At 40.4% G+C, this 24,293-nt stretch overlaps 1 protein-coding gene and 1 long non-coding RNA gene across 2 annotated transcripts in view; one reads left to right on the top strand and one right to left on the bottom strand.

The window, feature by feature from the left end:
* The window catches only part of LOC109419377 (fatty acyl-CoA reductase 1), a 73,312-nt gene extending 49,566 nt beyond the window's left edge, over nt 1-23,746 (top strand). The window contains exons 3-7 of the mRNA XM_019693609.3: nt 12,098-12,346; nt 12,420-12,859; nt 12,925-12,989; nt 13,049-13,337; nt 22,946-23,746. Coding sequence (XP_019549154.2) covers nt 12,098-12,346; nt 12,420-12,859; nt 12,925-12,989; nt 13,049-13,337; nt 22,946-23,174 — 1,272 coding nt within the window. The 3' untranslated portion in view covers nt 23,175-23,746. The remainder of the gene's footprint in view (nt 1-12,097; nt 12,347-12,419; nt 12,860-12,924; nt 12,990-13,048; nt 13,338-22,945) is intronic.
* Nucleotides 14,878-20,432, bottom strand: LOC134291378 (uncharacterized). The gene is made up of 2 exons (XR_009999058.1): nt 19,143-20,432; nt 14,878-15,231 (listed from the first exon to the last, which is right to left on the bottom strand). It is a non-coding gene; the product is annotated as an uncharacterized LOC134291378 (long non-coding RNA).
* Nucleotides 23,747-24,293: the final 547 nt, after the last annotated feature.

Below are 24,293 nucleotides of genomic sequence, written 5' to 3'. Positions count from 1 at the left end.
ATACCTCTACACGTTTGGATCCCAAAAAAAACAGTGCGCGTTTTGATTCTTTCTACTTTTTATTGCTTTTTTTACGTATAGAGTCTATCCAGCTGTTCGATTGACATTCTGATTTTGGCAACATCAATGGAGGCAAACGGGTTCCATCAAAGTTATATTTATTTTGATTTATTTCAGTCGTTGAAATGGGTCATTTCTAGAAAAGATAAGAATATTTGTTGTGTAGTAACCTACAGAGCACGTGCAGGAATAAACTGTTTCAGTTTTCTCACCATAAATCTAATTTGTGGACATTCAAATCTTAAAAACTGATTTTTCAGTTTTTTTTTATTTTGTACAAATTAAAGACATTACAAGTTGATACTGTCTTATAATACCAAAACCCTCTTTATAATAAAAAGTTTATCTAGTATTTACAAGTTAATTAGTACCTTATCTTCAAAAACTAGAAACCAACTTTTTATATCCCTGACAACTTAAAAAAATGTATGCTTAGAGTGACAAGATTTGAAACTAAGCATTTGCCTAACAACCTTCCAGATAATCTTACAAATAAAAAGCTAGGCTTTTTTGTCCGAGCCAACGTTTCTCTACTTGTTTTTTTTTTTTTTTAAGTTTGAACAAGGTCACTGCCAGGGTTGTCTCGTGTCTCCTTCCGTTTTCAGCGCAGATTTTAATTCCATTCAAATTCCAGGAAATTTCCATTGACTCCCTTTTGTATGGATAAACCGGTTAACTTCGGTGTGGTATTTTTATTTCACAAATGAGGGTCTCCTACTAGCATCTATACCATATGGTATAGAAGGAATGGTATAGCTTATAGTGAATGACTATGTGCTTAATTCTAAAATTATACAGATGATTTGTAATCATTTTCAGCGTTCTGCAATCAAATTCGGTTTCAGTGAATGTGATTTTTGATAGTTGCAACCTTTTGATAGTTGCATGCCTTCCATCCTATAGGACTGTTTACTGTCAACTGTTTCTCGGCATAGTGTTGATCTGTTATTAACTGATTATGTATCATTGGTGTAAACCAGCGTTCTAGCGTTCTTAGCGATTATTACAGAGCATCTACATCCAGTTGCTATGCGTAGAACTTGAAGTGTTTGGATATGGAAAGTGAAGTTACACCATGGAGCGTGGAAAGAACAGTTTTTGAGTGCCAAACTGGTGAGCTCGTTTCATTTTTTCTTATTCTTTTGGTTCTATGTTTCAAGTTTAAAAAAATCAAATTAATTACGTATATAGTAAGTTTAACCTAGACGTAAGATAAAAGAGGGGAAAAAATCATGTATTTGAACTTCTGTTTGTTCTACCGCTTTTTCATACTAAGAACGCACGGCGTAAAGCATGCTTCAAAGAAATTTATGATTTGTTGTGTATACAGATTATAGATATTTCACCAGACACACCTCAGCTGTCGCACAGTAATCATCCAATTAAAACAAGTTGCGGATAATTTACTTCCACCCAAACCTGTAGAGACACACCTACTTATCATTATAAACAATAAATTGCTTAAACGCCACTTGAAATAGAACGCTACTACAGCATTCCGCAGCTATGAAACGTTGCCAAAAAATATTTACCGATTTTTTGCGCCGCCTTTATGAACGCGTTTTTGCTCCTCCCCTGCAGCGTTTGCAAATCCAGATATCGGTCAGTGAGGCGTAAAGTAAGTTTATGAATGACTTTAGTAGCATTGGCTCATAGCTGCCTATTATAATTGACTAAGTAGATAAGTCGTTTCCCCTGGGCGGTAGTTTGGGACTGTGGGAAATTATGGCCGGTGATTCATTACGTCGTCGTGCCGGTGACGGGTAGGATTGCTTTAATTGTCGATTGAATTCAATTGGTGCATCGCACGGTTGTGTTGTTGTCGTTGACGTCAATCTTCTCTCACCACGTTGTTGAATTGTACCGTTGCACCGGGGTTTGTGGAAATGCACTGGACAAATCTGGATGAATTAAACAACCATTTTAATAGCGATTGTTCACAAACAATGTTGGATGGAAAAGTATATCGTAGGAGACTGAATCAGAAACTTTCCATGTCACTAAAATATGATTAAATACATACACTAACCCTTATTGAAAATAAACCCAGTCTAATTGAAGAATTGGTGCATTTGCTGAATACAGCACCAGCATTTGAAAAGGGGGTAACTGCTTTACCGTAGCCAATAGGTACTTTCTTACAAAGTTGTGGACTGTTTCATCCCTCCCATGCAATCAAACCAATCAGTTCTAAAACGCTCTAAACCCAAGTAAGATTTCTTCAAGAAAGTTATATTCTCACTGTTTTTTTTTTATGTTTTATAATAGCTTTGTCATAGCATTGATAGTTCTTATTTGTTTTATCATAATCCCAGCCAAGGAAAATTATTCTTCAATGATTTTGGGCTCTGGAGTTCTCTTCGAGTGTACTAGAGGTACTGCACACGACAATAAAAAAAACATTTCACACAAAAGCATTTGAACTTGAGAGCACTTTTATGAGACTCTCGTAGATACCTCTAGGATGATCTTTTTAATTGAGAGTAAGTACTCTCAGATGAACACAAATGGAAAATGGCACAAGGTACTTTCTATAAAACTTACAAGATTCATAAAATTATTCTCTGCTAAAGTAATAATAATAATTCATTTATTTATATTTTGATAATTTACAAACATTATTACAAATTCAACTTTTTACCTATATCTTAATTTAATCCATTCTGAACATTTTCGTTTGAATTCTTGAACACTTCGTACATTTTTCATTTCATTTGGTAATTCATTGAAAATTCTAAATCCTTTATAATATATCGACTTTTGTGTACTTGTCATTGTGAACGGCACAACACGCAAATCATTATTTTGTCTAGTCCTATGTGAATGAATATTTCGTCCTCTTACAATAATATTTGTCAAGTACTCTGGCAATATGCGTTTAGTCAATTTAAAAATAGTCGTCATTACATTAAAGGTTATTCGTTCTTTTATTAAAAGCCACTGCAAAGCTTCCAACATACTTAATATTGGAGTGAGCTTACCGCAATTTAATATGTACCTCATAAATTTATTTTGCAACTTCTGCAACCTTTTCAAGTGCGTATCACTGGCTAAAAACAACACAGATGAGCAATAGTCAATATGAGGCGCCACTAATGATTTACAGTCGAACCTCCATGAGTCGATGTTCCTTGACTCGATATCGATTCATGGAGGTATTTTTTTCCATATTGAAAAATAATTTCTGGGTTACTATGATGGCCCCCCTAAAAAGCTTCCCAAAGGATTTTTGTTCCACTACTCGATATTTCCTTGAGTCGATGGTCCCTTCAATATCGACTCATGGAGGTTTTACTGTATATAAATATATTTTGCTCCAAAACATCAATTGACTTTTCAAACGAATCAACATTCCATATTTTCTTGCTACTTTTTTAACTACATTATCTATATGGTCTTTAAATGACAATTTACAATCAATGTGAACTCCAAGGTATTTAGAAACATCTACTTTTTCAATTTCAATCCTTTCAATCTCTATTTTAAGTTCTGTATTGTTTAAATTCTTTTTGTTGCTGATTATCTTTGACTTGGTTTTCTGTACATTCAGTTTAAGCTTTTTTATTTTCAACCACTTGTTTAATAACGCTAAATCATCTTTTATCTTCCTAATAGCTATTCTCACATTCTTTTCGGCAATAAAAATAACTGTGTCGTCTTCAAAGAGGTTAATATCCTCCTCTCCTCTTCTTGGCGTAACGTCCTCACTGGGACAAAGCCTGCTTCTCAGCTTAGTGTTCTATGAGCACTTCCACAGTTATTAACTGAGAGCTTCCTCTGCCAATGACCATTTTGCATGTGTATATCGTGTGGCAGGCACGAAGATACTCTATGCCCAAGGAAGTCAAGGAAATTTCCTTTACGAAAAGATCCTGGACCGACCGGGAATCGAACCCGTCACCCTCAGCATGGTCATGCTGAATACCCGTGCGTTTACCGCCTTGGCTATATGGGAGGTTAATATCACAGTGTTTAATAGCTTTCTTCATATCGTTAATATACAAAATCAACAGAATCGGTCCTAAAACACTTCCTTGCGGAACACCGAGCGGCACTAATTTTGATGACGAAGTGGAATTTCCATATTGACATATTTGTGTACGAGATAAATAAGATTCAAACCACTTGAGAACATATCCTCCTATTCCACATTTTCTCAAAGTTTTCAACATTTCTGTGCGAGATATGGTTTCAAATGCACGCTTGAGGTCCAAAAACAATACAACAATAGTTTTCTTCTCCTCAATCATTCGTTTCCATTTGTATAAAAGCAAGTTCAATGCAGATTCGCATGAATGGTTCTGCCTAAATCCAGATTGTTCACTTATCAATATATTCCGCTCATTAACGTACTCAAGCAATTGACCTTTAACAATGATCTCCAATACTTTCTCGTAAATTGGCAGCATATTTATTGGTCTATATTCCTCTGCTTTTGTTGTTCCATCCACCTTTGGAATGGGAACAATTATTGATTGTTTCCAGCTACATACTTGGGAATTTGCCCTGCTCAAGAGAATCATTAATAATTCCTAGTAAATAATCTCCAGTAACCTCCAAAGAATCTTTCAGAACCTGTAAGTTTACATTATTGATACCTGATCAACTACCAATTTTTTCAATAGATTTACATAACTTATCATGAGAAATACTATGAAATACATTAAAATTTTCAGTTAACTGATCATTTTCACTTTCAAAGCAGTCACTTACATCTTCAATGCTGTCATTAATTTGCTGAATACTGTCTACAAAATAACTGTTGAACCTTTCACATATTTCACGGTCATTGGTTACATTATCTCCATTGAAACTGATATTATTCACATGATTTTCTTTACTTTTCCAAAGAGATTTAAGGGTTTTCCATAGTCCCTTACTGTTTCCCCTGTTTTGTTCAATCTTCCTCTGCGTGAATGTTGCCATCGCTTTTCTGATAGAATATGAATATTCATTCCTCAATACTTTATATTGCTGCCAATCGGCTTCATCCCAACTAGCACTTGCTCTCCTGTACGCTTAGTCTCTCGAGACTTGTAAATTTTTTAATTCAATCGTGTACCATTTTTTTGCGAATTCTACATTTAATGTTTTTGACAACAAAAAGTTTGTTTATGCTATCACTGAGCTCATTTCCTTCTCGTCGTTTAAGTTTATATCAAGCAACAATCATGGCGTATAAGAGTCAATGCAGTGCAGATTTTGATTGTATAGAAGCTACCCATGTAACATTTTCAGTACTGGTTGAATTTATTTAAGTTTTATGGGAGTTTTATAGCGGTTATAGACAAACTATCGATAAAAAGTTTTATTGAACCCCTTTAGTGTTCTATAAAACTGTGAAAAAACTGTGACAAAACTAACAAAAATATGACAATGCAATAACTGATGTGATTTATATATGGTTTCATTGAGGTTGTCAATATGTCGCATCAAGTGGTCAAAAGCTGGAAACAAATAATATCTATTAAATTATTTATTCTGAATAACGGTAGTCCCTCCTTGTATAATAAATTATTACAGGGACCAATCACAGCCAACCAAAGTATACTTTGACTTAGTGCTAGCATTGTGTTCGAACCCAAGTAACAATTTTGATTTTATCGAAGATTTTTAGCGATTCAAAAACCCTAACCATAAAACCTTTGATGCTGAGTCCTCTCGAGCTCTATATGCCCCCTATGGCCTACGTTCTGGCTAGTTGGCCCAGTCTTCGTATGCAAACCGGTTTAGGATTTCGGGTTGTATCATAGTTTTATCGTATTCCCGATACAACCTTCTAAATAAAACCATCTTCCGACTTGTCATTTTTTTTTTCAATATCAATGTTGGATCGTCAGGATAAAATATACTTGGTTGTTTGTCCAGCCGTCAATTGGAAAGATGCCGATCTGAAATTCGTATTAAATGCGTGTTAGGAGACATGCCACAGGAAAACGCCACGTTAAAACTCGGTGTTCCTGATGATTTCTCCAATAGGGCTGACCCTTCTGAGGTGGTCATAACTGAGCTCATGATAGAACTAACGGTTTTATCACAGCATTTCTTGGTCTATGTTACGGCCACGAAATCTTTTGCTAGTTTTAAGCATTGCCTAACAGTTTTGTATATTTGTTTACAAAAAAAATCTCTCCGACAACAACCGCAAATGCAAGTTATTGAAATGTCATATAATAAGCAATAAAACCAATTCATGACTACTTGCTAGTCTTTAACTGATGATGGTTATAGCAGAAGTTATATGATTGTTCTATGGAATACGAAAGGTGCACATAAAACTCATATACAACGACTAGCGTTTTCACATGGTCGTATAAAACCAGAATAAAACATTAATAAACCTTCAAGACCTGCTGATTGTTACTTGGGAAGTAAGCCACAGTAACTTGAATGAAACCAAATTTTCTTGGGTTATCTTAATCAAGAACATCACAAAATAGAGTAACTTTATTCTTAATCCAGTAGACATTAATTTAAAATGATCTTATATTAACGGTTATATAATAACGGGTTTGAAAAGAATCACTAATAATCATTTACGTTATCGTGATTGTCAGCGTTTCTGCATGGTGGATAAGTTGAATAAAAACGTAAAAATTCAAGATTTTGAAGCTTCTGAAAACAAAAAAACAAGGTTAATTGTATAGTTTTCGCGTTTAATCCAGTTTTTGAAAGTTTCATGTGGCATATTCATGAACCTCGATAGTTAACCCTCGATTTTATGTATGTACTTCGTTTTTTTTTTTCTTTTTAATATTTTTATCAATTTTGAAAATTGGAAAACTTTGAGCATGTTTCATCTTATTTTTGGACATTTACTCTACAACATTCTAGTGATACAGTACGGTCTCATATAATGTCCTTTAACCGCTTTATGGAAATGAACTTGCCACAGCCACACCAAAAACAACAGTTCAATCGGATGCGAGCCGAGAAACTGCGGTGGTTGGAAGGGTGCTATATGAAAATTATTTTAAAAGAATAGGAGTGCTATTTAGCCATAAGGGCGTAATGACCCTACTGGGACAGAGCCTGTGCTCAGCTTAGTATTCTATGAGCACTTCGAGAGCTATTCATTGAGAACTTTCTCTGTCAGCCATCATTTTGGATTTGTAAACCATATGGCAGGAACGGTTATGCTTTACATGAAATGTTAATAATATTTCCACTGACAAACAGATGCATCACTCGGAACAAATTGCGATTAAAATCATCATCGCCATGAAAAAATGCCCAATGCTAATCACACAGTGTTTCATAAACTACAAATTGTCTGAGCTTACCGTTAAAAAGAAGAACGATGAGAATAGAGTAAAGTAAGACATCTGATGTATGCAATACTTCTAATAAAAAGATCATGGACCGACCTGGAGTCGAACCCGTGACTATAAAGCGTAGTCTTGCTGAATATCCGCCATTAGGAAAGATGTGTATCATTGTTAATAATATCATTTAACAACACCATGTTTCAATTAGGAAATATAGATGGAAATAAACCATCAGTTTACATAAGAACTAGATTTATAAAATGCAAGGATAAATTCTACATCACAGTTTCGAGTTTTAAAATCTATTACTGAATTTGATGTTGTCACCTCCAACTTGTGTTTATCATTTACATTCTTGTTATGTATCTGACATATTGTCAATTTTGTCCAGGGCTCGAATAACCCATGGTGAATTCTGCATTCCATGACAACAATACTCCACTATCTGAATCGGAAATTAATTCATCCCAGTACTTCCAACATTTCTCCAAGGTTTTTTTCTCTAAATTATTTTACTAACAACGCCAGGATTTGCAGGAATATTGCCACTATTTTCTATTAAAACTTTAAAAGCATTTTTTGATTGCTCTGTTCTTCCGTGATAAAAAAAGATGGAAAGTGAGAACAAAATTTAAAAAAATACAAATTTCTAATTGTCCTGGAAGAATTTCCTGAATACTTTGAAGGAAATTTCCTGCAGGCATTCTGTGCAAATTCTTGAAATCATTGCTGCAGACATTTCCTAAGTAATTTCTCTAATACTTTTTGGCACGTAGACCTGGCGAAGACTGGCGCTCGAGCCTAGCTATTTAGCACTGTAGTTGGAGGAAATGCCAATGCAGAACCCGTAGCTTCCGGGAAGGTAAGCCCAGCTCCCTGGGTTAGTGGGTTGGTGTCAGGCCCTGCGAGCCAGCCGTAAAAAAGACTAGCACCGGAAAATCAACAAGAGAAGAATGCGAACCGATACCAATGGCGACGACCACAGCGACGAAAAGGGACTTGCGATTGGAAGCTCGGTACGTGGAACTGCAGATCTCTCAACTTCATCGGGAGCACCCGCATACTCGCCGATATACTGAAGGACCGCGGGTTCGGAATCGTAGCGCTGCAGGAGGTGTGTTGGACAGGATCTATGGTGCGAACGTTTAGAGGTAATCATACCATCTACCAGAGTTGCGGCAACACACGTGAGCTGGGAACAGCTTTTATAGTGATGGGCGACATGCAGAGGCGCGTGATCGGTTGGTGGCCGATCGACGAAAGAATGTGCAGGTTGAGGATCAAGGGCCGATTCTTCAACATTAGCATAATAAACGTGCACAGCCCTCACTCCGGAAGCACTGATGATGACAAAGACGCATTTTACGCGCAGCTCGAACGCGAGTACGACCGCTGCCCAAACCACGACGTCAAGATCATCATAGGGGATCTAAACGCTCAGGTAGGCCAGGAGGAGGAATTCAGACCGACGATTGGAAAGTTCAGCGCCCACCAGCTGACGAACGAAAATGGCCTACGCCTCATCGATTTCGCCGCCTCCAAGAACATGGCCATTCGTAGCACCTTCTTCCAGCACAGCCTCCCGTATCGTTACACCTGGAGATCACCACAACAAACGGAATCGCAAATCGACCACGTTCTGATTGATGGACGGCACTTCTCCGACATTATCGACGTCAGGACCTATCGTGGCGCTAATATCGACTCCGATCACTACCTGGTGATGGTTAAACTGCGCCCAAAACTCTCCGTTATTAGCAACGTACATTACCGGCGGCCGCCCCGGTACGATCTAGAGCGACTGAAGCAACCGGATGTCGCCACCGCATACGCGCAGAATCTCGAGGCAGCGTTGCCGGTCGAGGGTGTGCTCGATGTGGCCCCTCTAGAGGACTGCTGGAGTACAGTGAAAGCAGCCATCAACAACGCAGCCGAGAGCACAATCGGGTACGTAGAACGGAGTCGACGAAACGATTGGTTCGACGAGGAGTGCAGAGCGGTTCTGGAGGAGAAGGATACAGCGCGGGCGGTAATGCTGCAGCATGGAACCCGACAGAATGTGGAGCGATACAGACAGAAGCGGAAGCAGCAGACCCGTCTCTTCCGGGAGAAAAAGCGCCGCCTGGAAGAAGCGGAGTGCGAGGAAATGGAACTGCTGTGCCGTTCACAGGAAACACGCAAGTTCTACCAGAAGCTCAACGCATCCCGCAAAGGCTACGTGCCGCAAGCCGAAATCTGCAGGGATAAGGACGGGAGCCTCCTGACGGACAAACGTGAGGTGATCGAAAGGTGGAAGCACTTCGACGAGCACCTGAATGGCGAAGAGAATGTAGGCACGGAGGACCAAGGCAGCGGAGGAAATGACTATGTTGGTGCAGCAGAGGACGGGAACGAACCAACTCCCACGCTGAGGGAAGTTAAGGATGCCATCCACCAGCTCAAAAACAACAAAGCGGCTGGTAAGGACGGTATCGCAGCAGAACTCATCAAGATGGGCCCGGAAAAGTTGGCCACCTGTCTGCACCAGTTAGTAGTCAAGATCTGGGAAACCGAACAGCTACCGGAGGAGTGGAAGGAAGGGATAATCTGTCCCATCCACAAGAAAGGCGACAAGTTAATGTGTGAGAACTTTCGAGCGATCACCGTTTTGAATGCCGCCTACAAAGTGCTATCCCAGATCATCTTCCGTCGTCTTTCACCTAAAGTAAATGAGTTCGTGGGAAGTTACCAAGCCGGTTTCATCGACGGCCGGTCGACAACGGACCAGATCTTCACCGTACGGCAAATCCTCCAGAAATGCCGTGAATACCAGGTCCCAACGCACCACCTGTTCATCGACTTCAAAGCGGCATACGACAGTATCGACCGCACAGAGCTATGGAAAATTATGGACGAGAACAGCTTTCCCGGGAAGCTGACTAGACTGATAAGAGCAACGATGGACGGTGTGCAGAACAGCGTAAGGATTTCGGGTGAGCTATCCAGTTCATTTGAATCTCGACGGGGACTACGACAAGGTGATGGACTTTCCTGCCTACTATTCAACATCGCCCTGGAAGGTGTTATGCGACGAGCCGGGCTCAACAGCCGGGGTACGATCTTCACGAAATCCAGCCAATTTGTCTGTTTTGCGGATGACATGGATATTATTGCCAGAACATTTGGAACGGTGGCAGAACTGTACACCCGCCTGAAACGTGAAGCAGCAAAGGTCGGACTGGTGGTGAATGCGGCTAAGACAAAGTACATGCTGGTAGGTGGGACTGAGCGAGACAGGACAAGCCTTGGCAGCAATGTTACGATAGACGGGGATACTTTCGAGGTGGTAGAAGAATTCGTCTACCTCGGTTCCTTGCTAACGGCTGACAATAACGTGAGCCGTGAAATACGAAGGCGCATCATCAGTGGAAGTCGTGCCTACTATGGGCTCCAGAAGAAACTGCGGTCAAAAAAGATTCACCCCCGCACCAAATGTACCATGTACAAGACGTTAATAAGACCGGTGGTTCTCTACGGACACGAGACATGGACGATGCTCGAGGAGGACCTGCAAGCACTCGGAGTTTTCGAGCGACGGGTGCTAAGGACGATCTTCGGCGGTGTGCAGGAGAACGGTGTGTGGCGGAGAAGAATGAACCACGAGCTCGCTGCACTTTACGGCGAACCCAGCATCCAGAAGGTGGCCAAAGCCGGAAGGATACGGTGGGCAGGGCATGTTGCAAGAATGCCGGACAACAACCCTGCAAAGCTGGTGTTTGCAACTGATCCGGTTGGCACAAGAAGGCGTGGAGCGCAGAGAGCACGATGGGCGGACCAGGTGGAGCGTGATCTGGCGAGTGTTGGGCGTGACCGAGGATGGAGAGCTGCAGCTGCAAATCGAGTATTATGGCGGCAAATTGTTGATTCAGTATTATCATGAATTTGATGTGAACTAAATAAATGAAAAATGACCTGGTGAAAATCTGTCCAAGTTCTTACAGGTGTTTTGGTACAAATGTCGGCGATTTCATTGACGGTTTTGTGGAAGATTTCCAAGAAAAAAAAAAACATTATTTCTCTACCAATATAAGTTCAATATTTTTTTTAAATTTTTGTTTAAGCTTTATTTTTATTTCATAGAACCTTTACTGCTAAAGGGTGTCTTGGAGCAGCGCATAACATTTAAAGAGGCTCGTGTGTTCAACTTTTCAAGACCGTCGCAAGTATGAATCCTTTTAGCCTTAAGAAAGATTTATGGTTTGGTTGTCTCACTACTGTAGCTCAATTAGCTTCATACCAAAGATATCCGCTACGAAATATCCTTGAGACTCCCTGGAATGCCCCTAACAGCCCTCATGAACCCCCTGAAACGGCCATAAAAATATCTGAAACGTCTCTGAAAATTACCTGAAACTTGCTTGAATCCACCTGAACCCTTGGGAAACGCCTGAAATGTTCCTGAAAACTCTCCTGAAACTAAAAGCTCTGACTTCGTCATTTTTACTTATAGTCTCATAGGAATTCATGGTTTTAGTCTTAAAGGAAGTCTTGGTAGAATATTAGAAGAACCCGTAAAGTCTCTCCTTATGTTACTCTTAACGTATATTTGAGTAACTTCTGGCAGAGTTAGAAGTAGTAGAGGTATGTTATGTATGGTCGGTCATCATTTGTTAATCACGTCTCACACTTTCTCATTCTGGAAGAGTTATTTGTTCTAGTTTATCACTTGATCACCTACTTGATCATCAACGGAATCATCATAACATTTTTTGCTTCGCCCTCCCTTCCAGGTGTTCGACAAACTCCAGAAAAAGTCACCCACATTCAAGGAACGCATCAAGGTCGTTGAGGGAAACCTGGAAAAGGATGGACTCGATCTGTCGCCCGAGAGCGCCCAGTACCTGCAAGACAATGTCAACATTATCCTTCACATCGCTGCCACCGTTAAGTTCGACGAGGAAATCATCAAAGCACTGGGCATCAACCTCCGTGGTACCAGAGAAGTGCTTGAAGTAGGCAGAAAGGCAAAGAACCTAGAGGTGAGTCCCCGGTGTACTGCCACTTGTCTCTTCAAAGTCTGCCGCCACACAGCCACGTCTTCTATACTTGCAGAGTTTTATCTACGTTTCAACGGCATACTCCAACAGCTACACGGAACACATAGAAGAGCGAGTCTATCCACTCGACATCAGTCCAGAGAAAATTCTAGCCAACCTGGAGGATGACAAAATGAAGGAGGAAGTCTACAAGTACTCACTGAAGTGGCCCAACACGTACACGTTCACCAAAGCCCTAGCAGAAGCCCTGACCCAGGGCTACCGGCAGTATTTCCCGGTGGCGGTGGTGCGGCCGTCCTGCGTCATGCCCGCCCTGGACGAACCGATGCCCGGCTGGTGCGACAGTATATACGGAACCAATGGAACGTTCATCGGATGGTACTATGGGTTGATTCGGACTAGCCAAATCGACACACAAGTACAGATCGACACCGTGCCGGTGGACTACGTTAGCAATACCATCATCTCTGTCGCTTGGAAAACCCATGTCACCCGGTATGAGATTTGTTTGGGTCTTGAGTTACTTGTGCGTGAGATCTAACATTTTGAGACATTTCTAGGGAAGAGGAGAAGGACGTTCTAGTGTACAACTGTGTGAGCTCTACGGATAATCCACTGACGTTCGGTAAGTCACTGGAAACTAATCTGGAAACTAACTAACAAAAGCAACTCTTCAACCCACAGACGAGCGGCGAATCGAGTGCGAGAAGGTCATCCAGAAGCACCCGCTGTTGACGGGCCTGTACAAACCGATCAGTCTGTGTACCACCAGCGATACGCTATTCCGCATCTACTCGTTGTTCCTGCACTACTTGCCCGCGTTCCTGATGGACACCGCGTTGAGGCTGCGTGGTGAGAAGCCCCGTCTAGTCAGCACCTACCAAAAGATCGACAAGGTGGTCGAAACCGTCAAAGTGTTCACCAACACGACGTTCTTCTTCGACAACGGCAACATGCGGGATCTCTATGTGCTGTAAGTATTCATTTTTTTCCTGGGTCGCTCAGGTGGTCGCTGTTATGCTACTTTCACATTTCAAGGTGCTGAACCCAGATATTTTGGTTCATTGATACCTAAAATAATGCCTGAAAAATCCTAGTTTTTATTTTGACATACTTAATGGATGCTCACTTATTCTGAGTTTTATTTCCGAAAATTCAACCAGGATTTCCTTCAGAGATTCACACAAATACGTACATTTATTTGCTCAACATCACATTTAAAACAAAACATAATAAAAAATAGTACGCCATAATACTCGGTTTGTGGTTGCCGCTCTCCATCCTCGATCGCGCCCAATGCTCGCCAGGTCACGTTCCACCTGGTCCGCCCATCGTGCTCTCTGCACTCCACGCCTTCTTGTGCCAACCGGATCAGTCACAAACACCAACTTTGCAGGGTTGTTTTCCGGCATTCTTGCAACATGCCCTGCCTACCGTATCTTCTCGGCTTTGACCACCTTCTGGATCCTGGGGTCGTCGTAGAGTGCAGTGAGCACGTGGTTCATCCTTCTCCGTCACACACCGTTCTCCTGCACACCGCCAAAGATCGTCCTTAGCACGCATCGCTCGAAAACTCCGAGTGCTTGCAGGGCCTCCTCGAACATTGTCCATATCTCGTGTCCGTAGAGGGCCACCGGTCTTATAAGCGTTTTGTAAATGATGCATTTGGTGCGTGGGTGAATCTTTTTAGACTGCAGCTTCTTCTGAAGTCCGTAGTAGGCACGACTTCCGCTGATGATGCACCTTCGAATTTCACGGCTCACGTTGTTGTCAGGCGTCAGTAAGGATCCGAGGTAGACGAATTCCTCCACCACCTCGAATGTATCCATGTCTTGTCTATCGTAACATTACTACCCAGACGGATCCGGTCGTGTTCGGTTCCGCCTACCAGCATGTACTTTGTTTTTGAGGCATTCACCACCAGTCCGACCTTTGCTGCTTCGCGTTTCAGGTGGGTGTACAGTTCTGCCACCGTTCCAAATGTTCTAGCGATAATGTCCATGTCGTCCGCAAAGCACACAAATTGACCGGATTTTGTGAAAATCGTTCCCCGGCTGTTGAGCCCGGCTCGTCGCATCACACCTTCCAGAGCGATGTTGAAGAGTAGTCATGAGAGTCCTTTGCCTTGTCGCAGTCCCCGGCGAGATTCAAATGAACTGGATAGTTCACCCGAAACCCTTACGCAGTTTTGCACACCGTGAATCGTTGCTTCAGTCTAGTCAGCTTCCCAGGAAAGCCGTTTACGTCCATGATTCTCCACAGCTCTATGCGGTCGATACTGTCGTATGTCGCGTTGAAGTCGATGAACAGGTGATGCGTTGGGATCTGGTATTCACGGCATTTCTGGAGGATTTGTGGTGGTGTGAAGGTCTGGTTCATTGTTAACCGGTCGTCGATGAAGCCAGCTTGATAACTTCCCACGAACTCATTCGTTTTAGTTGACAGACGACGAAAGATGATCTGGGATAGGCAGTGTGAGAATCTTTCTCTGTAATGATTATTCAACAACTGTATTCATTATTTGTATACACTTTATTACCGATACTTCAATATTACATACAATGATTCACACTCCAGACAACAATAACAACATCTCCACATATGACAGATACTCGATGTAAACATACACGCTAAACGTAATAGAGTAATACAATAATTTATTATGTGCATACCACAAGGTACCACATCTCGTTTTTTTCTCCAGATTCGCAGCAAGGTCACTCCACGTTGTTTTCGCTTATAGTCTCCTCAGTTTATGAACGTCTCGCTTCAGTCTCACATCAGAATTAGTAGTACAGTCATCCATTTGGTCATCCATCTCTGCTCGGCATTTTGGTAAATTACTTGGCCGTTACTTATGGTTGTACCTAAAAAGAAATATTATTTTGACCCAAATATTTTCCCAAATCCCATAATATTTTTAATACTGAGTGTCAAGCTAAATATTACCTTTGCTGATGAATTAATTGAATTGCTTTCCTCTTCTCCAATGTTTTCAATGACAGCTAGCATGCAAAGATTGTATACTGCCCACTGATTTTTTTTTTTTTTGACATGTCCCTTCATAGAAGAATCTCATACAAAAGATATGGATATTCAGTTTATTATTCAGGCATTTTTTTAACTAACATGTCGGAACACTGCACGAATGTTACTGTGGAAAAATTATCAATATCCATTAACTCGTTTTCGATCCAAAGTGTCCAAGTGTCATACAAACACTATTCCATTTTATGTTTTTTTTTTAGCGAACTTCGCTGAAACTCGTTTCTTGTTCAGAATATATTCAGAAGTTTGGCGTTACAGATTTTGTTTTCTAAATATCGAAGGGATTGATACTTTTTTTAAATCAAATCACGATTTCGAAAAACGCCACTTGTCCAAAGCAATATTTGTAATACTAGTTTTAGCTAAATAGTAATTTGAAAACTTGAAAACACCCAGTTTTTGAATTATATTTAATACATATTGTTCACAAAACTCGCACCCGCACTAGCTGTTTGAAAGTATAGTAGAATATTAATATTCATTATTTGTTTTGTTTTTCATGTTGTAATCCTATAATTATCTCAAATTCTTAATACATACATCATCGTCGCAGTACCAAATCAAAGTCACGCATATAAGCACATGCAAAATTGCAGTTGTGACGTAAATTTGAACCGGTTGCTGGTATTGCGCATCTTAAGCTACTTAAGAGCTGAAATTAGCACTAATCTAAATCGAAATTTTTATGTTTATAAATAGATTAAACATTAATTTTCGCACCGCCAGTCCCTTCGGCTTCCAACCGAAAACGTAATGATAGTAGCCAATTATTATATACAAAGCAATTTTCTCCAGATATCAAAATAAATCGATCATCTTATTGGAGCACTTTTCGATGGTTCACCTATACCTGTAGGTGTCCACGTTTTTAGGAATCATGTTTCCGATAATTTCGGAATTCTCATGATTTACCATTTACCTTTCAAACTGAATGAGTTTATTTTTACGGTTTGGTCGTTCAATAGGTTTACATTCTACGATGCATATTTTCCCGCATTAACTGGTAATTCGTGCTCAATCAAACCTATTTTAACATTACAAAACCAAAAATTTGTTCCTTTGATGTCGCTCTTTTGGGTTCTTAACTGTAGGGCTTATTTTAATGGTGTACCTCCAAAATATTGCAAAAGCCCCTCAACATGTTATGTTCTCACTCTAGATACCTATTGAAGCTATTTCAGCAAGCCTTTCCCAAATTATTCGCATTCAATGTACCGTCAAAATTGAGAACTTTTTATCTTTAAGTAACTCTTATTTTCTACATATGCTCATCATATTGATAATATTCTAAGTTCGTTGGATCGGACTAGAATATTCTGCATTATTACAAAGCCCAATCATCTGTCTATAAAATCACTTATTTCACATCTTTTCGATGAAATACATCCTCATTTTTTATTTTGTTAACGCTTACAAGTCTGACGTATTTAGTGCACACTGACCATGATTTTCTGTGTCATGATGGCCCTTACGCTTGCCTCTACGATTCATTTCTATGTACTGAAACAATTTAAAGCACGTTTTTATTCAAATTTTCAATGAACTTATTAACACAAATATCACTTATACATGTACACACATTTTTGTTGGTAAAAATCCATGGATATAAATTTTATTTGTACACACATACTCGTTTTCCACGCTGGATCACACATAAAATCGATGGACCTTATATAAACTATGTGTATCTACACATGACAAGGGTTATCTATGACAAATTGCAAAAATCTATGTGTGCGACACATGCATACAATATTTGCAGTTTTTGCAGTGTATGAAATCTAAAAATTCAAACAAGGTAACATGTTAGTAAATGGTACCTGTTTGCTTTTATTAGATATATCTACTCCTGTAGTTACAGAAATGATTATCTTTTATTATTCCAATATCTTGTGCTTTTGATATACTATACGGTATTCTCCTCAATAATCGTTTCAATACTTCTTTAACTTATCAAAATTTGTCTCTCCCTGTAAGGAAATTATTGTGCAAAATTTGTTGTTGAGCGTACTGCTGTACCTTGTTCTCTAACTAGTTCCACAGTTCTTGGCAAGATGGCCCACTCATTAGCAAGAATGGCACTATATCCAGTGTTAGGCAATCATAAGTCAAAATGCCTCTTCTGACCACACCCGATACATTTTATTTTCAAAGACTTCAGAAGTGATTACTCAAGAACTCACTTGAATCGCATAAACATTTAGTGGCATTCAATAGTTTATAAAGCGCTTTTTACTCGAATTCCTGAGACTTCTAGTTAAGCCGAAAAGTTTCATTATTTATTGATCTTTTTTTTTAATATCCAATTCAACAAGCCATTTGACTAGCATGATACTTAACAGGTTAGTGGTTAGCAACTGCTCTGAATATGTCATCTAGCTTCAACGAATGCTTTAACTGTCATTTTGATTTCCTATCTTGCAAACTACCAAGACAGTTAAATTATTCTCACACATTGATGTTAATTTTCTTGAAGTTACATTTTTAGTCTTGTAAGAGAGGGCAAAGCATTAGTTAAATCATGTCTTCATGTTAATTTGGTTTCAAGAGCCAACCCTTTTTACGTCTCGTAGACTTGTTATACTTTACTGAGCAATGATAACTTCAATATATATCACCTAAGGTGGGTCCACAACAATCTCAGTATCTGCTCAGCTATATTCGCATTTGGAACATATTCAAATACTATTCGTTCCTGTATTTCTAGTCACGCTCAGCCATAGTTTAGTTTTGTCTTTCGCCTTTTTAGCTGCCACTTAATTGGTGTGAAATTTCATTTTTAATGGTTCTTAACTATAAAGCCCAGATAGGAGTTCAAGAGAAATCGCTCAAGAAACTTCTAGAACGATTCCTGGCAGAAACTTTCTACAGTGACTGCCATTTGAATAGTCATTTCTTCGCAACTGCGTACTGCGATCGAAGAAAAAAACGGTTTCTTAAGCGATTCAGCCAAGGAATTTCCCATGCATCATGATAGGCCGAGAAATTCCTTCTGATCTGCAAACAGCCCTTAAATCTGCGTTGGCTGGTAATCAGTTTCTTACGAAATTTACGACACTGTTGCGTTTTTAGTACTTTAATTTTTAATAACACAATTCGCCTTATACGGCTCTACAAAGAATCGACTATATCTGCCTTGCAGGTCTTATCGCCTTCAACGGCATTTCCACCTTCAACGGCTTTTTTCGCCATCAACAGCTTTTCACTCTCCGACGGATCTTTCCGCCATCGACAGTTTTTCGCCTTAGTCGGCTCTTCTGCCTATAACATTTTTCCTGCTTTCCGCCTTCAACGGCTTTTCTATCTGTAATCCTTTCCGCCTTTTATGGCTATTTCAAGAATGTCGCCTTCATTAGCATTTATCGCCTTCATTGGCTTTCATCGCCTTCACTGGCTTTTAACAGCAACGGCAAAATTTGATTTCAAAATATTGTTTCACCTCTACGCCTTCCTCGGCCATCCGGTTAACAAATCAATACTTCATTCATCATTCAGCATTTAAGTCTAGATTTACGACAACAACCCCATTCAACGAGTATCAATATTACAATCAACACTTAGATTTTCTTCACAGTTCTTTATTTCTTTATCTGACAATAGTGATTGTCATCGATTTGAACTAAACAATACCGATCACCATCAAAATCTCTCACAGGTTGATCATTGTCATTAATCGAAGGTACAAATAGATTGTTTGATTCATATTGAACAGTTAGTATACAATATTTACCTTTTTGATTCCAATGTTGAAATTCAATCACAAGTCATCACCACCCTGCATGCACCACACACACACACACCACTCATCTCTTTCTTTCCCCAAAGACAAAACTTCCCGAACCGAAATTAAACTAATTTCACATGCGCTGTTCACCGTTCTCGTCGCCAATGTGAGAATCTTTCTCTGTAATGATTATTCAACAACTGTATTCATTATTTGTATACACTTTATTACCGATACTTCAATATTACATACAATGATTCACACTCCAGACAACAATAACAACATCTCCACATATGACAGATACTCGATGTAAACATACACGCTAAACGTAATAGAGTAATACAATAATTTATTATGTGCATACCACAAGGTACCACAGGCAGCATTCAAAATAGTGATCGCTCTGAAGTTCTCACATTCCAAATGGTCGCCTTTCTTGTGAATGGGGCAGGTTACCCCTTCCTTGCACTCCTCCCTTAGCTGTACGGTTTCCTGGATCCTGACTATAAGACGGTGCAGACAGGTGGCCAACTTTTCTGGGCCCATCTTGACGAGTTTAGCTGCGATACCATCCTTACCAGCTGCTTTGTTGGTATTGAGCTGATGAATGAATGGCATCCTTAACTTCTCACAACGTGGGAGTTGGTTCATTTCCTTCGTCCGCTGCACTGGCATCGTCGTTTCCTCCGTTGCCGCAGTCAGTGCCTACGTTCTCCACGTCATCCAGGTGCTGATCGAAGTGCTGCTTCAACCTTTCGATTACTTCACGTCCGTCCGTCAAGAGTCCTCCGTCCTTATCCCTGCACATTTTAGCTCGCGGCACGAAGCTGTTGCGGGATGCGTTGAGCTTCTGGTAGAACTTCCGTGTTTCTTGGGAACGACGCAGCAGTTCCATTTCTTCGCACTCCGCAGGCGAGTCTGCTGTTCACACTTTTGTTTGTAACGTTTCACGTTCTGTCGGGTCCCTTGCGGCAGCATTACCGCCCTCGCTGCGTTCTTTCCCTTTGAAACCGTTCTGCACTCCTCGTCGAACCATTCGTTCCGTCGATTCCGTTCCATGTACCCGATGGTGCTCTCGGCTGCGTCATTGATGGCGTTTTCACTGTACTCCAGTGTAGTCCTCTAGAGGGGCCTCATCGAACTCGCCCTCGTCTGGCAACGCGGCCTCGAGATTCTGCGCGTATGCATCATCAGTACTTCCGGAGTGTGGGCTGTGCACGTTTATTATGCTGAAGTTGAAGAATCGACCCTTGATCCTCAACCTGCACATTCTTTCGTCGATTGGCCACCAACCGATCACGCGCCTCTGCATATCACCCATCACTATGAAAGCTGTTCCCAGCTCGCGTGTGATGCCGCAGCACTGGTAGATGGTATGATTACCTCTAAACGTTCGCACCATGGATCCTGTCCAACACACCTCCTGCAGCGCTACGATGCCGAACACACGGTCCTTCAGTAGATCGGCGAGTATGCGGGTGCTCCCAATGAAGTTGAGAGATCGGCAGTTCCACGTACCGAGTTTCCAATCGCAAGTCTTTTTTGTTCGCTGGGGTCGTGCGTTGGTCTCGGTTCGTATTATTCTGTTGCTGATTTTGCGTTACAATAGTTGTTTACGGCTGGCTTGTAGGGCCGGACACCAACCCCAGCAAACCCCTCTCTTCCCTGTCAGCCTACGACCAAAGTTCCCACCGGGGTTGGTTACCCGATCTTCCCTAAGGTTGTTAGTAGTTTCCAGCCGGTACCACGAGGAGGTAGGGGTAGGAGTTGCTGGGCAGAGGATAATGGATCACAATGGGATCTGAATTGCGCAGCATACCCAGTCTTTACCGTGCCTGCTCCCTTATTCTGGGTTTAACTTCCGAAAATTCCACTAGGCATTCCTTCTGAGATTCACACAGATGTTTCTTTTAATACTCATAGTTTAATACTCAAGTTTTAGCTTAATCTCCAGAAGAAATCCCAGTATAAGCTCCTGTAGGAGAGAACTTCTGAACGAAATTCAGGAGAAATCCCCAGAAGGAACCCATAAAAGAATCTAGAGGAAACCACAGATGACACACGTACAGGAATCCCCATAAGAAGCTTCTGGATAAATCTCCAGATGGAATTTATGTAGGAATCTCCAGAAGGAATTCCTGGAGGAATCCCCGGATCCAATTTCTGGAATAATCACCACAAGAAGATTCTGATGGAAATCTCCGCAGGCGTTTCTGTAGGGTTCTCCAGGAGTACTATTCCCACTTCCCAGATCGAATTTATGTTGGAATATTCAGAGAGATCAGAAATCATCAGAAGGAGTTTTACAGCAGGGCTTCCTGGAAGTATCTCCATATGGAATTCCTGTAGCAATGCATGCTCTGATTGCTGCAAAACTTGAGATTTTCCTGAAATATTTCACGTTTTGGAGAAATCTAAACGATGTAGCTTCTACTCGCAAAATAAGCACCACAAGACAATCGATTTTTTTATGTTTATAGACGCTTTAACAAGACAATCGATATCTGTGTAATTTGCTACAGAGAATTTGCAAAAGTCACAAGAAGCAAAAACTTGGACATCTCTTCCACTTGTTTGTTGAACAATAGGGTGTGCACAAAAAATGAAAAGATAATCAGGAAAATAAAAGATTTATGCTAAGAAACTATAATATACTGTTATTTACTAGCATGTACAGGGGAAAGACAAAATGATCGGGACAGGCAAAATTTTCATTTTTCAAAAAATGTCCAAGTAGCTGTAACTTTTCGAAAAGTGCATAAATTATTCTCAAATTTTAACTGTATGTTGATTAACTAGTTGTGTATCAGTGGACAAAATTTGGAAAAAGTCAGGCCATTCTGAACGAAGTTATAAACATTTTAGAAAAAAGGTAGAATTATGCGAGAGCCAACTTTGAGCTGTTATATCTCCGGATTGAATGAACCGAATGCAATGAAATTTTGTCCATTTATGACTTATATCATGAGCTCTGAAAAACGTTTGACTTAACTTGAAATTATCTACAAGACTAAAAGTTATAGCGATTTCATTAATTTCATGATTGTTTAGTTAATTGGTCTATTTTTATTATGCCTCCCTTTCCTTTTTTAATGAATTACCGCCTATGTTGTTACTTTCTTTCAAAACATATCTGTATGCAAGACAATTAGAGGGAATTTAGATGAACTATAATAAGCACCTTGAATTTTGAAACGATGTTGAAATTTAAGAAAATTTGATGTTTTATTAGAAAAATAATCTAATCGTTATAATTTTCTTCAGTGTTAAGAATTTTAAGTTAAGTCAAAAGTTTCTCAAAGCTCATTATGTAAGTCATAAATGGTCAAAATTTTATTGCATTCGGTTAATTGAATCCGGAGATATAACAGCTCAAAATTGGCTATCAGATAATTATACCTTTTTCTAGAATCTCTATAACTTCGTGCAGAAAAGTCCGATCTTTTCCAAATTCTGTCCACTGATACACAACTAGTTGATCAACTTGCAGTAAAAATTTGAGAACATTTGATGCACTTTTTGAAAAGTCACAGCTATTTGAAATTTTTTTGAGACGGGAAAATTTTGCTTTGATCATTTTGTCTATCCCCTGTAACTGCTGGGCCTGGGATGCTTGAATATGAAATGCCTTCTAGAGTGCTTCAGCGTGAGGCTGTCACGCAGTAGGAACCGGTTCGAATCCGGTGGACGATTTGTCTTTTTAAATTACATATATTCAGAGTGACAGGGTGGCAGATCGTAGCAGAGAATCGACTGTATACGGATATCATATCAACCTTTTCATCTCAACATTCGCTTTCCACTTGCAGCATGAATTCCTACGACCATCGTCAGTACCCGTGCGACAATCGCTCCTACAGCTGGCGGCTGTACTTTGAGCGCATCATTCCGGGTCTGAAGAAGACTTTCTTCAAGGAGGACCTCAACAACGTGAAGCAGGCCAAGCAGGCCCTCCGCAAGAAGGAACTGACGGTCAACAGCGTCCTGGCCGTGCTGTTTGCCTTCATGCTTTTGCAGCTGTACTATATGCTTTTTTGATAGAAAGAAAATCTGTTCAAATCTCTAGAAACCAATTAAATTAGACGGTGTGTGGTGCTGTGGCCACCGTGCGCGTCGTCGTCATGCATGGAGTGTTCAGGTCTGATTAAAAGAAATAAAGTAATTCTCTACAGTCCGTTAGGTAGGGCAGTGTCTATCTAGTGTGTGAGTGAGTATAACGAAAATCTGGCGACCTTAAGGGCCCCTCGGGCGGATGTGGATGGCGTCAGATTGGCTCGAGGGTAATTCGTACGGGGGAACCTTGGACGGACGTTAATATAACGTTTGTCACGTGAGTGCATGTCGAGCCGAAAGCATGCGTTGATTGCGATATGCTTTTGGCAATGTGAGAAAACTGTAAAAATGTATAGTCACACAGAAAAGATAAGTGCACAAGAACCAATCAACCAACCGATAGTGCATTAATACACCGGTCAATCTTGAGTCTAGGGTTAACTGTTGCTTTCCGCATACATACATGTATTTATTGAATCGAATTTGAGTGCTTTGTATACTTAATGATGTAGTGTTACTTGATATAGTGAATAAAGCTGATTAGCACGAAAGATTTACGACTAAGATAGTTCATTTGATCAACCCGAAAGCCAACCTCTTGCCACAGATCTGTTAATGGAAATCTACAATGTTCATAGGTGAAACACATACCCCAAATAACGATTAGTCGGCGTCAACCGGCGGGGAACAGCTACGCGCCAAACCTAATCCTATTTCTGCTTATGTTATGCTTCGCCATGCATACCTATGCTCGAGTTGCTATGCTACCACTATTCCGACGAATACCGTTGCGAGGGGCACGAGTCATTCATTCAGAGTTTAGATAATCATGAGAACTGCCCGAACAAAGACAACCTTGACAATGATTGTGTCGACTGCCGCCGAGAGAAATGCTACACTCCAGCGAACTGCGATGAGTTAACAGTTTATTGGATTATCCATAGATGTGCAATAGCACGCAACGCAGCAAATTAGGTGTATTGTTTTTTTTTGTTTTAGTTCAACAGGTTCGTCTATCTTGCTTTACGCAATGAGAAGACCCTAAACCCAATAAAGCACCTAAGAGCAGAGCAACCCTTCAATCAAATTGTTTATAGTTCAATA

Source organism: Aedes albopictus, chromosome 3, assembly GCF_035046485.1.
Source record: "Aedes albopictus strain Foshan chromosome 3, AalbF5, whole genome shotgun sequence".
Lineage (NCBI taxonomy): Eukaryota > Metazoa > Arthropoda > Insecta > Diptera > Culicidae > Aedes > Aedes albopictus.
The sequence above is the reverse complement of the archived record's forward strand: the minus strand, read 5'-3'. Positions and strand labels throughout refer to the sequence as shown.